The sequence below is a fragment of the Thalassophryne amazonica genome, chromosome 23 (assembly GCF_902500255.1).
Source record: "Thalassophryne amazonica chromosome 23, fThaAma1.1, whole genome shotgun sequence".
Classification (NCBI taxonomy): Eukaryota; Metazoa; Chordata; class Actinopteri; order Batrachoidiformes; family Batrachoididae; genus Thalassophryne; species Thalassophryne amazonica.
Window position 1 is genome coordinate 8,563,887 of NC_047125.1, and position 14,670 is coordinate 8,578,556.

The 14,670-nt window shown below is 42.8% G+C and overlaps 1 protein-coding gene across 1 annotated transcript in view; it reads right to left on the reverse strand.

The window, feature by feature from the left end:
• The window catches only part of senp3b (SUMO specific peptidase 3b), a 119,484-nt gene that overhangs the window by 30,849 nt on the left and 73,965 nt on the right, over nucleotides 1-14,670 (reverse strand). Inside the window, exons 8-9 of the mRNA XM_034165017.1 lie at nucleotides 13,968-14,015; nucleotides 5,293-5,370 (exon numbers count right to left, since the gene is read on the reverse strand). Coding sequence (XP_034020908.1) covers nucleotides 5,293-5,370; nucleotides 13,968-14,015 — 126 coding nt within the window. The remainder of the gene's footprint in view (nucleotides 1-5,292; nucleotides 5,371-13,967; nucleotides 14,016-14,670) is intronic.

Genomic DNA, 14,670 nt, shown 5'->3' on the forward strand with positions numbered 1-14,670 from the left:
TTGTCTATTGACTATGAGAGACCACCTTCCTCCTCTCTGGGCCAGAAGTCCCACTAAGGTAGGGAACAACTTTTCCAACTTGAGGCCAGTTCTAGGCCTACTTGTACTTATTCTTTTCCACCATGCACATTTCCTTCAATGATGCATTATTATTGTTAAAACCTGCCACAAAATTGTGTTATTATATTGGTGCACAATGTACTGCGGCTACGCTGGCGTTCCATATGGCTTGGTAGGTCTCGAAACACTGTCAACTTTAAAAGTAGATCTTACTTCAAAAAAGGTTGGGGACCCCTGCACTACTCCAATCCGCAGTCACCCGCAGTCCCGCCTCTGAAACCTTTTGGATCAAGTCATCGCCAGGCATGCAGACCTTGCCAGCGTTCTCACCCGCAGCTACCATAGTGCAGATTGCAATACGGATCACTCCCTCCTGGCCAGCAAGGTGTGTGTAGCTCCAAGGAATTTGCACCACTCCAAGAAGAAGGGTCACCCATGCATCAACACCTGCTGTGTTGGTAGCTCAGAGAAAATGCAGCATCAGCCAGTTTGCAAGAAGCCCTCACTGAAGATACACCAGAAGGTGAGGAGGGTGTCATTGAGGTGGGACCAAGTGGTCCCACCTCCAAGATGCTGTGTACAACTCAGCCATCAAGGCCTATGGGGAAAAAGGAGCACAAAAACGCAGACTGGTATGAGGTCCACGGGTAGGAAATGGAGCCTGTGACTGAGACCAAGAGAAGAGCCCTCCTGGCCTACAAGCAGCGCCCAGTGGCAGCACATTAGGAGCCCTCAAAGCTGCCAAGAGAAAAGTCCAGCAAACTACCCCCCCCAATGCACTAACTCATACTGGCTGAACCTCTGCAGCAGTATACAGATAGCTGCCGGCACTGGGAATGCAAGAGGTATATATAAGGGCATCAAAAAGGCAACAGGCCCATCCACCTCCAAGTCTGCTCCACTCAAGTCAAAGACAGGCGAAGTCCTCACAGACCAGGGGAAGCAGTTGCAGCACTGGTTGAGTACCATCTCGAGCTGTACACACCAGGTACAGCTCGAGACCTGACATACCAGATCTGCCGGTCATGGCAGATCTGGTATGTCTAGGCACGCCACCAACCATGGAAGAGCTTGGAAAAGTCATTGACTGCCATGCTAGTGGGAAGGCCCCAGGGAGTGACGGCATCCCATTGGAAGTCCTAAAGAGTGGGAAACCTGTGCTGCTAAAACAACTGCCTCTGCTGGGAACAGGGACACTTTCCCTTGGACATGCAAGAATAGACACCTTGTATAACAACAAAGGAGACAGAAGAGACTGCAATAATTATTAAGGCATCACCCTTCTCAGCACTGTTGGGAAGTCCTTTGCCCGTGTTGCCTTAGCGCATCTACAGACCCTGGCCTTGCATGTTTATCCAGAGTCCCAGTGATCTGGGAGGTCTACCGTGGACATGATCTTTTCAATACGTCAGCTGCAGGGGAAACGTCATGGCGCAGGGCACAGTTGCTCCCCGTAACATTGACATTGATGGGTACAGCTTGAACGTCCTGGAGCACTTCACATACCTTGGGTGAACCATCTCTAACTCACTCTCCATTGATGCAGAGATCAGCAGCAGGACTGCAAAGGCAGCAGCAGGTATGGCAAGACTAAGTCACAGAGTCTGGAACAACTCCAGCCTCACTGAGAAGACAAAACTGCATGTCTACCAGACCTGTGTGCTCAGCACACTCCTCTACGGTAGCGAGGCATGGACCGCCTACGGCAGACATAAGGAAAAGCTCAACAGCTACCATCTGGGGTGCTTCAGATGAATTCTGCACATCGGATGGCAGAACAAGGTGCCCAACACAGAGGTCTTGGAACATCCCAATAAGAGCAGCATGTCCACCATTCTTGGCAAAAGGTGCCTTTGTTGGCTTGGGCACATCAGGAGAATAAATCTGGGCCACATTCCTAAAGATCTACTGTACGGTGAGCTAGCAGAGGGCACTCGTTTGGCTGGTCGACCACGCCTGCGCTTCAAGGATGTCTGCAAAAACGACATGAAAATGTGCAACATCAATGTCAACATGTGGGAGCAGTGTGCAGAGGACAGTGCAGCCTGGTGCCTTACTGTCAGACAAGTGCACAGAGGGCTGAGCAGGAGGGGAATCAAGGCAAAGGCTAGGAGGAAAGGAGCAACAGCAGCAGCCTCTTCAGGCATCACAGTACACATGCAACAAAAGCAGCAGATTGTCACTTGTGAATTGGACTGTTAAGTCATTCCTGCAGGTGCACATAGAAACAAAAGACAAGTTTCCTGTATATTTGTATTGTCAACTGTGTCAGTAGCATGGCCCAAGCAGAGGGTCACCCCTTTGAGTCTGGTCTGCTTGAGGTTTCTATCTCAAATCATCAGAGGGAGTTTTTCCTTGCCCCGTCGCCTGTGTTCTTGCTCTAGGGGTTGGTAAGGTTAGACTTTACTTGTGTGAAGAGCCTTGAGGCAGCTTTGTTGTGATTTTGTGCTATATAAATGAAATAAATTGAAATTAAACTGAAAAAGTATATTAAAAAACAAAAAGAAAAAAGCCAAAAAACAAACTGGATGCTACACCATCATCTCCCGCAGATGGACGGATGCCAGGAGGCCATATCCTTTAAGCCTCCCCTTTTCACATGCTGGGACTTGCCACATACTGAGTTCAAGTTAATCTCATCAGTTAGGCTTAGTTGTGAATGTTCAGGTTCCTTTTCCTGAGTAGTCTTTCCTTTTTTTGTGCTTATTGTGTATGCCAAATGTAAAGCTGACTGGGCAACACTGTGTATCTCAGAGGAAACATTGTGGCAGCCTTTTGAATAAAATGTTATTTCTTGTCATATACAGCGTCTGAGTATTAATTTGTTGAGGTTGAGTAGCTCTTTAACTTCATTTATCATGACCCTTCACAAATTCATAAAAAAAACTTTTGGCTGTAACAAAGCTTTGGGGAAAAAAAAATAAAATCACAAAATCTGACACTTCAAACGCAGGAAATTGTGTTTCAGGGGGTTATAAATGTCAAAGTTTTCCAGGGGAATGCCTTGCTCCCCCATGGAATACTCTGTTTTTCCCTATGCTGTGAAAAAAAAATCCTGGTGAGAACCCTAACGATGCACATGTTTACAAGCTAACATTCATTCCCACCTCGTTCCCTCAATGTGGTCATAATTCACTTCACAGCACCACATAACTGGCAAAGTCTTGAACAAAACGTATAATGTATACTTCCCCCCCTCCCCTTGACTATGACCTGTGTTAATGCTTGTTGTGTATATGTGTGTCTTGAAATGTCCATGTGGGCATTATGTGTATTGTGTAAGCTATTTGACACCTTAATTTCCCCCTGGGGATCAATAAAGTTACTCTACTACTCTATGTTTCAGAATCACAAATCACCCAGTTCTGGGAAAAAAAAAAAGAAAAAAAAAAAAATTCCCAGGTCACCCCTCAGTCTTGAGTTGCCAATTTAATATGTTGTTCCTATGGCACAGAAATGGTGAAATGCCAAATATTAGTTCAAAATCTTGAAAAGGTTTGCAGCTACAGCTCAATCAATATTTTTTGGGATTTTCCACATTTTAAGAAAATGGCAATTTCTACCAAATGTATACATTAATAACTAGCCTGTTATTAGCTTCCCAGCTTTAAATCTACACATCCTAGCCTAACTTTTAGTGTAGAGTTGTAATATAAAGTCAGTTTTAGTGTATCTGCCTTCCACAAGACCCTGAAAAGCTATGGTCTTAAAATTCTTTTTGCCATGCTTTATGGTGTGTTAGAGCATATCTATAAGGAAAAGTTACTTAGGTTGTTTGGAGCAAAATGTCGAGTTGTGAAAAATATGCTAATATTTTGAAAACATGGAAATAGGCCATTTTCGCCACCCCAAAAGGCAACGTGGGTATTTGAGCATCATATTCAAATTTATATTATGCATTCTTACGCATCTCAAGATGGTATGTTCCAAAAATGGTGTTGAGTCTGAGCTTCGTTCTTGTGATTTTGTCAACAATTGTACGGGTGAATGGCTATATATTTTTTTTGTGGTATCTACAAAAAAAATACGATTATGCATCTTTATGAACATCCCTTAATTCAATCACACAATTTCTAAATTGTCATTTGGCTTACCTGAAAGCTTAACATGTTAGACAAGGTGAAGCTGCAATTTAAATTTTGTTGAATTTTATTCAATAACAATAAAAGGCATCTTATCTTATGATTTATATTTAGAGGCCAGATACAGAAATTCACATACAATGCGATTATAATGTGTCATAAGGAACTATAAAATGAGTGGTTACACTCCTTGCCTTCCTGTTTAAACATAGGTACATAAGTATGAAAGATCTTTCCATCCATTTAAAACAACTGTTCACTTGGAAGGATGTCCTTTTTTGTTTTTGATATCATAGCATGGATTGATTTTGAAGCAGACAAGAATATTCCTCATGAATGTTGTATGTAAATGTATATCTGTGAATCTTCTACTTACATTGTATGATTAAGATCTTACTTTTAATTAATTCTGTGGTTGTCTAGTGATTCCAACTATTGATAAAGCTATATCAATAAACAGACTGACAATCTCAAATTGAGTTTATTTCCAATTATGTTCAATTCACCGAAAGACAAGAGCATATTACAGCGGCTGCTACGCAGGTGCTGACCACAAGAAGGAAGCTCAGACTCAACACCAGTTTTGAAAAATACCATCTTGAGATATGTAAGAATACATATATATGAATGATGCTCAAATACCCACATTGGCTATTGGGGTGTAGAAAATGGCCCATTTTCATGTTTTCAAAATATTAGCATATTTTCACAAGTCAACATTTTACTCCAAACACACTGATATATGATTTCACTTCATATATATGCTCTAACACATAAAACATGGTAAAAAGTAATTTTAAGACCATAGCTAGTAAAACTCAATTCGTGACTGTAAAATCCAGCATTAACATCCGTAAATCAGACACAACAGGGTTATTCCCTAATTTCACCATTACTCTGGCCTAGTAACAACATATCAGATTGGCAATTTAGGACAGAGGGGTAACCTGGGAGCCCCTGGATGACTTGAGATGGAATGACCCAAAATACTTTAACCTTAATTCTCAAATGCACTGCTAATGAAATCCCCCCCACACACACACACTCTAATGAAACAACATGCTGCTGCTTGGTGGGTTACATAGAGAAATGTGACGTAAATGATGTGAACAAAAGTGTTGCATAAGAAAACAATACAGAAATAACTTACATTTTTTGTCCATCGTTTGACGCCTTCATAGCCCTTTGTCCTTAGTTTATCATAAAAGAAGCTGTTGAAGAAGTGAACCTGTGGATGACAGAATTTTGCATTATATACATATACACACACACACACACAGCATCTGTAAAGTACACAGTACTTCACTTTTACCACATTATGTTTCAGCCTTATTCCAAAATGGATTAACTTTTTTACTCAAAATTCTACACACAACACCCCATACTGTCAATGTGAAAAAAGTTTGTGTACTTTTGTTTTTTAGATGTATTAAATAATGTATTAAAAATGCAAAAACTAAGAAATTACATGTACACAAGTATTCACAGCCTTTGCCATAAATCTCAAAACTGACCTCAGGTGCATTCTGTTTCCACTGATCATCCTTGAGATGTTTCTACAGCTTAATTACAGTCTACCTGGAGTAAATTCAGTTGACTGAACAGGATTTGGAAAGACACACAGCTGTCTACATATAAGGTCCCACAGTTGACAGTGCATGTCAGAGCACTAACCAAGCATAAAGTCAAAGGAATTGTCTGTAGACCTCAGACAGGATTGTCTCAAGACACAAATACGGGGAAGAGTACAGAAACATTTCTGCTGCATTGAAGGTCCCAATAATAATAATAATAATAATAATAATGATGATAATAATATCGCCTTTCATTGTCAATGTACATATGCATACATACAATGAAATTTGTCCTCTGTATTTAACCCATCCGAATTACAGTTAGACACAATACTACCACTAGGAGCAGTGGACAGCCACAAGCCAGTGCCGCCGACTGAACAGTCCCCTCTAAAAATTGGGACGCCCTGCTTTCACTGCGCATGTCATTTTGGACCACAGCAGCACATCTCAGTCTGACACCCAAAGCGATAAAAGGGCATAATGTGATTATTTAACCATCAGATGACAAAGTAAAACCTCTATCATCATTCTAAAGTCAGTTTTTAGCAAAAAATGAGGTCATAATCGGTGAATCGCTGCTGACACTCCGAAATGATGTAGGCACTGCAACACGTCGGACTCCGACGTGCTGCTGTCACACTTTGATCACTTCCCCATCTTTTATTATGAAATAATGCTGAATTTATGCGGAAATGATTGTTGTACAAAAGCTTCAGACATCTGTCGCTGAGGTAGATGATGACTGGAGTGCAGTTTGAAGCAGACAAGTTGATAATCGGTGCATCACAGCTGATGCTCAGAAATGAAGCATGCGCAGTGAAGGCAGGGTGGTCCGATATTTGGAGGTTATATCTGGAGGTTTCTTCCTGTTAAAAGGGAGTTTTTCCTTCCCACTGTAGCCAAGTGCTTGCTCACAGGGGGTCGTTTTGACCGTTGGGGTTTTACATAATTATTGTATGGCCTTGCCTTACAATATAAAGCGCCTTGGGGCAACTGTTTGTTGTGATTTGGCGCTATATAAAAAAATTGATTGATTGATATTTAGGGGGGACCGTTTGGTTGGTGACACCGGAAGCCGTGGACCAACTCCAGATGTATAGACTCTTGCCTTGGTCAGGGGCAGAGACAAGAACAAACCCTAAATAAGCATTATTTTTTATTGTGGGAGAAACCGGAGTGCCTGGAGGAAACCGACACAAACACAGGGAGAACATGCAAACTCCACACAGAAAGGCCAGGCAACAATCCCACAACCTTCTTGCTGTGAGGCAACAGTGCTAACCACAAAGCGACCGCGCACCATGAACACAGTGGTCTCCATCATCTTAAATGGAAGAAATTCAGATCCACCAGGACTCTTCTTAAAGCTGGCCACACGTCTAAACTGAGCGATCGGAGGAGATGGGACTTAATCAGGGAGGTGACCAAGAACCCAATAGTAACTTTGTCAGAGCTCCAGCAATCCTCTGTGGAAAGAGCAGAACCTTCAAGTAGGACAACCATCTCTGCAGCAATCCACCAATCAGGCCAGATGGAAGCCACTCCTTAGTAACAGGCTCATGGCAGCCCACCTGGAGTTTGTCAAAAGGCACCTGAAGGACTCTCAGACTAAGAGAAACAAAATTCTGTGGTCTGATGAGACAAAGATTCAAGTATTTGGCCACCATGGCAGGGGTCATGTTTGGAGGAAACCAGGCACCATCCCTACAGTGAAGCATGTTGGTGGCAGCATCATGCTGTAGGATGTTTTTCAGCAGAAGGAACTGAGAGACTAGTCAGGATTGAGGGAAAGATGAATGCAACAATGTACAGAGACATCCTGGATGAACACCTGCTCCAGAGCGCTCTTGACCTCAGACTGGGGTGACGGCTCATCTTTCAGCAGGACAATGACCCTAAGCACACAGATCTTGGCTGTCCTGATGGAGTGGCTTCAGGACAACTCTGTGAATGTCCTTGAGTAGCCCAGCCAGAGCCCAGACCTGAATCTGAACGAACATCTCTGGGGAGATCTGAAAATGTCTGAGCACCGACGCTCCCCATCCAACCTGATGGCGCTTGAGAGGTGCTGCAAAGACAAATGAGCAAAACTGTCCCAAGATAGGTGCACCAAGCTTGTGGCATCATATTCAAGAAGATTTGATGCTATAACAACAAAGTATTGACTGAAGGGTGTAAATACTAAAGTACATATGAGTTCTTAGTTTTTTCATTTTAAGTAAGTCTGCAAAAATTAAAAAAAGAAAAAAAAATCGTCATCATAGGGTGTTGAGAGTAGAATTGTGAGGGGAAAAAATGAATTTACTCCATTTTAGAATAAGGTGATAACATAAAATGTGTAAAAAGTGAAGTGCTTTGAATGCTTTAAGGATGCACTGTATATTTGTTCTTACAAGTCTGCTCGAGAAATAAAACAGAAAAAACATCTTGAAATGAGAATAATTTTGCTTCGAGTCAGTGAGACCTCAAACTTATTGAGGTGTAGTTAGAGGATGGTAAAACAGAACATTATTTCCAGGTCATATGACTACTTTGACACTTGGTGCATCTACTGTATGTGTGAAGATTCATTCTCAGTATGTAGAATGTCTTCAATGACCCTGTGTCAAACCACTTAGCACACGCATATGAGAGGGCCCTCATACAAATTCCCGAATGGAAAATATAACCAGTTTGCATTGTAGTGGATGCCAAATCTCAAAATGTGACTTACAAGATACAGTGAAATTTTGCAGTGTGAAGGCCTTTGTGAAACTGACCAATTTTGGTGGCAATCTCACACTGAATCTTAGGAGTAGCAATCTAAGGTTTTATGTTAGAGGCACAAGAAGTAAGGCTGTTTTAAAGAACAGCTTCTCCCTTGTTTCACCTGGTCACCACAGCATATCAGAGGTGGATCTGCATGTCAAGTTGGCACAAGTTTTACAGCGGACACCCTACCTGATACAACTCCACATTATGGCCCAGTCACACGGCACTTAATGAAGGGCAACGAAGCCCTGATGAAACAAGAAATCTGGACTTTCGTTGGCATCGTTTAACCTTCGTGCAGCTTCGTTCCTGCAGCTGGCACTTCGTCAGGATTTTTAAACTGTTGAAAAATTTGAACGAAGGGCAACGAAAACCTCAGTTCATCTGTGTTTCGTTTTGCTGTCGTTCTTGACTTTTTTTTTATCGTTTTAGTAATGTTATTGTTTAATTTGACTTCGTTGGAGCAGCTGAATGTTTTCACACAGTGCAGAAACCGGTTTGTGAGCGCTGAGGCTGCTGCTTCGTGTACCGTTGGAAATTACAGGGCAAACTCAGCCTGCTTGCTTGGCTTTTTTTTTTTCATCTGTGTGAGGTCAACATCAATGGGCTCAGGCACCTTACATAGGCCAAAATTAATCTTTTGTGTGGATATAATTAATTATTTTGCCACAAGCAACTGTTGAATTTGAAACAACAAAAAAGTTGTTTAATTTCCGACGGTACATGAATGCAGCATTAGCAGAAGCAGCAGCTCCTGAGTGCGCTTATTATTTTGTATTAAATATAACAATATGAATATAGGAATGACAATCCAGTCCTTCTGTACATGTGGCAACAGGTCGATGAATCAAAATGATGATATAAAGAGCTGTTCTGGAAGGAAGAATTCACATTGTGGATCAATGATCAGCTGGTGGAAATAACTGCACATGTGAGCCAATGCGCGCGTTCACACGCACTGATTAATTTACTGCTCTGGTATATTCAATCATCTTTACACTTATACTTATTCCCCCTTTTGACAGTTTTCTGTTATAAATCAATATATATGGCTAACATAATACAGTAATACAGCAGTGACCATGGCACACTTTTTTTTTTATAAATTGGAGCAAGACTGAGCGCGCCTCTGGCTGCAGCCAAACTGTGCACTGAGTTCTCTGTGCAGAGATCCTGCAGGCTGTGTTCTCACCTCCTCTCTGCTCCCTGTTGCGTGCACCTGATGCAGTCATGACGCAACAGGAAGCAACTAGAAGTAGGCCCGGTGTGAAAGGGGCTTTACCGTGGTGGAGGGTTTGTGCGCCCCAGTAATATTGGGAGCTGTGCTGTCTGGAGCATTAGCTCTTCGTAGAGACACACAAGGCAAATTGGTCCCAGGTGAGGAGACGGACAAAGGTTGATTCAAAAGTACCATTCATGATGGACAAATTCAGACCGAGTCACCTCACCTGGATTCGGGAAATCGAGGGCTCTTCCTGGAGCCAGACTTGGGATTGGAGCAAGCTCCTGGTGGCCAGGTCAACAAACGTGGGGTTTGGTGGAGCTCAGCCCAAAACAACAAGAGGAAAAAACAAAACAAAACAAAAACATTGTGTCACCTCCATGTGGGTTCACCACCTACACAAGGGTCTTGGCCCATATCCGCGAAGCAACTCAAAGCCCTCTCAAAGAGCTCCTAACAGTCTAAAATTTCCTGGCAAGTAATCTTAGCTTAAGACTGAGCCAGCAGGTGTCAGAGCAAGTCTGAGCAAGGAGGAGACAGAAACTCCTCTCTTTGAGGATGCGAGGCTGACCCTGTTGCTAGGTATGACACAGTCCTCTAAGAACTGTGATTGGTTGTCACAGAAAGGGGAGGAGACAAAACAAAAGTGCTCCGCCCTCCTAGTCCTGAATGGACAGTGAAATCAACTGATCATATAACCTCAGCTGCATTCAGACGCGTAACCGTGAGAATAACTTAATGTCACAATGATGAAACTCAGGAAAATTACACAGCTTGAAAATGTTTTAACACACCTCATTCACACGTCGAATATCTATGTATTAAAAGCACGTGTGAGTGTGTGAGTTAATTTAGTATGTTTATTGTGAGTATATAATTTTAAATGCAAGCACATGCATGCAAGACACAAGAAAGTAAAAACATTTATTTCCATTGTGGTCCATGTAAAATCAAATGACAAAACAGGGCAGCATGGTGGCTTAGTGGTTAGCACTGTTGCCTCACAGCAAGAAGGTCATGGGTTCGATTTCCATCTGTGGCGTTTCTGTGTGGCGTTTGCGTGTTCTCCCTGTGTTTGCGTGGGGTCTCTCCAGGTGCTCCGGCTGCCTCCCATATCAAAAGACATGCCGGTTAGGTGGATTGGAAACTTTGAATTGTCCATACGTGTGTGTGTGGGTGTGAATGAGTGTGTCTGTCTATATGTTCGCCCTGCAACAGACTGGCATCCTGTCCAGGGTGTACCCCACCTCGCACTCTATGACTGCTGGGATAGGCTCCAGCTCCCCGCGACCCTTAATTGGACTAAGCATTTGAAGTGTGAATATTAATTACAGAAGATTTTAATAATAATAATAGTGTGTATATGATAACAAGAACCTAAACAATTAAAGTAAATTAACAAAATAATTACGTAGATCAAGCCGGTAGCACGTTTCCCCTCGCTCACACTGCCTCTGGTGTTACCATTGCAGGGTACGAATGCGGGACCCGCAGAGAATCCAAGTCATTAAAAAGATACAAACCTCTCTCAATGGCCACGGAGCTCTGCGGCTGCGATTACTGAGACCCTGTGGCGCTGCGGACTTTTCCGCAAGAAGTCTATCCTTGCGGGTTGCCACAGCGCTCCGTATCAAAACAGCGAGCGTAGTCTCTGGACCTGTTGCCAGAGTTGGCCGCAGCTCCATACAGCAGACAGGGAGGCGATGCAGGAGTTGGCCGCAGCTCCACACAGCAGACAGGGGGTGGTGCAAATGGCCCGCCGCGGTGTTTACCGAGCCCACAGACTCGGTAAGTGCATCAGAGGCAGTGAGAGCAAGGCCTAACTGACTCACTGTCATCCTACATATGGGGAATATCTCTGCTTCCTCTCTGTCTTTTCTGCCATCTTCTCTATTTAAGACACTCTTAAGCCCTGGTCTCACCGAATAATGTAGGATGAATAATGAGCCACATAGCCTGTTTTTTTTTTTGTATGAGTCCAGTTATTCAACAATCGTGGGTGAATAGTGGCTCTGAGAGGCTAACGAGGTTCATCTCTGAGCGTGGCACTAATTTCAAGAAGTTCAAAATTTAGCAACAACAGAGTGGGGCAGTTTCTGTATGAGGTACTACAAGGACAAAAGAGGATTTTAGAGGCATGTTTGTGGTGAGGACACGGTTGTTAAAAGCCCATTATCAGAGCACCTGGCAGCTACTAGGACTGGACAGGCTATTTTGGCTCAGCCCTCTTGTGCACTACAATGCCACCTGCTTTGCGCGTCGGACGCTGTTGAAAACACCTCTAATCGCTTCTGGAATCAAATCACAATTTGAAGCTTTTTCCTCTCTGTCTCGTGCGCTGAGGTGGAGAACATTTCTGGAATACCCTAAAAGGTAATTATTTGTAATGTTTGTAATAGCTTGGTAAAACAGTTGCATGTTCATTCCTTCTTTATAAGCAGATCTAAAAGTATGTTTTTAGTAGATTTAACATGTTATAATGGATCAGATGCACACTCTGAGCACGCTGATGCAATGACTCGCGCTCAAGATGAGCATTTACACAGAACGTGAGCTTGCAAAAGGGCGATTTTGCAGACATTAACAGATGAACACAAAAGTTAAAAGCTGGATCACTGTGTCAAAACGACCGTAAAGCCACGGAAGAAATAAAGCCAGCGAGAAGTGCAGAAGCGACTGTCCAGGAACCCGTGGTTCGGTTCTAGCTGGTCTGGTGCATTTAATGACACTGGAACACAAATGAACAGCAGCCTGGCGCATAGAGAGGCCTTAGTAGCGGATACGTGGTAGCTTAAAACGTGGATCATCCTTCGAATAATCGCTCATTATTCATGGCTTATTATTCAGTGGGACCAAGGTTTTAGGTTTCTTATAAGTCCTCCTCCCTCCTCTTACCAGTTTGGGAGCTCTCTTAAAGCCTAAGGTGCTTTGCGGACAACTTTCATTTTTGAGGCACACTGTCGTCTGCTCCTCTCCACTGGCTGTCAAAAGACTCTGCAGCTGTCTGACTGAACCAGCAGGTGGACTTTTGCATAAATACAGAGGAGCGACGAGCGCTGAGAGAAGTAAAAAAAAAACAAACAAAAAACAAAAACTTAGTGTTATCAATACATTGTAAATAAAATGTTTTATTACCGAGTATTACATTATTTTGTCAGTATTATAATTGTATTAGGGGCATCTCTGGGCCCCTGTCATCATGGGCCCCTAGAATCATTCTCCTTATTCTCCCCTTTTTGGCACCCATGGTCCAGGGTGAGGGGTGCACAGGGGGAATAGGGATACTCAAGTCCCTGGCCTAGTGCAGTTATTTTTGGAGTTTTCTCTTGTGAACCAGAGGACTTCCTTAATCAGACTTCTTGTCACAGAAAGGAATCTGTCTGTGCATATGCATCAAATAGCAGTTCAGAGGATCCAGCCTTCCAGAGAGAGTCTTAGTGGGATCCTGGAAAAGGTTACCGCTGGAGACTCCTTACTTCTACTGGGGAACTTCAATGCTCACATGGGCAACGGCTGCGAAACTTGGAGGGAGTGATTGGGAGATACGAGTATGCTCCCGATCTGAATCAGAGTGATGTTTTGTTCTTGGACTCCTGTGCTGGTCATACATTGTCATAGGTACACTTTGTATCAGAGCACCCTAAGTCAAAGTAAAAAGTGAAGTGAAATGTCATATGACTGACTGACTCCACACATACAGTGACATCTGGCCCGCTGGCTGTGCGTGGGGAATCAAATAAAGGAATAAAAACCTTTAAGAGTGCGTTTTTAGATGTTATACTCTTGGCTAAGTGGCTCAGTATGTTTGCACTAGCATTTATTGCACCGAGTTTGTTATTTGAGACCTGTATTTTCAATATAGTCTTTCTAAAGCAGTATTTCCCCATTCCTGGCCATTGGAACAAAAATGACTACATATCCAGTCCTCCCATCTATAACTGCTCATAATGAGTCAAATCAGGTGTGTTCCACTGTTCAACAGATGATTAACGGAACACAACTGCCTGGGCTGAGCTTATCTGGTCTGAGATCAGGGAAAAATGGAACATATGCAGTACTTTGGCTTCCAAGGAACAGGACTGGGAAACATTTCTGAAGTGTGTTTCTGATGATTCATAAGAAATATGCTACTTGTGAACTTCAACATCACATAAATGTTAACAGATAATAGCATTGAATCATTTGGCATTTTATACTCACTTCTGTTCTATACTGTAAATTAACTTTGACACAAGTGGTTTTCAATACCAGTTAATATTCAATGTATTACCTTACCTTGTCTGGTACAGAGTCCATGACCAAATCTCCATACATGTTCATGACCTAAATAAGACACATGACAAAACTTCATTATGTCTCAAGAAAAAGTTAAAAACTGCACTAATCTCATGCATGAAGAATAAAGGATTGGGTGATATAGGCATCTTACAAAACAACATTTTCTATATGAGTTAAGACAATTATGTCACTTGTATGATTGATCAAACACCAAAAAACACAGATCAGTGAGCAGGGTTTTAGGCAGCGAGCTGTCCAGCTGTCATTTGGATGGTCAATTTTCAAAAAATGACAGCCCCCCCCCCCCCAAAAACAAACAAACAAACAAAAAAAAAAAAACAGTGGACTGGACGGCCTGCTCAGAGCAGTCTAAAATGCTGAGTTTTCTGAAGAAGCTGTCTCTGTGTGTGTGGAGCCAGCTGGCTGCAGACTGCATGGGAGGAGGGGGTTTCTTAAAACCTCTTACCACCCAGTATATCCCATCGATGGGATATTTCACTTTTTCCTCCGTGAGATATTGACAAGCCAAAATGAGGCGGGTACAGCAGCGTCTCAATGAGATGCTACATTCTGCTGAGATCAGTGCATGTGAGACAGCGAACACGGAGCAGAGAGAGGAGTTTAACATCTCTATGATTTTAATCAGAGTGTGAAGCAACATGTTAAGAAAATACACAAAACTGTGGAGCTGCCTTATTTC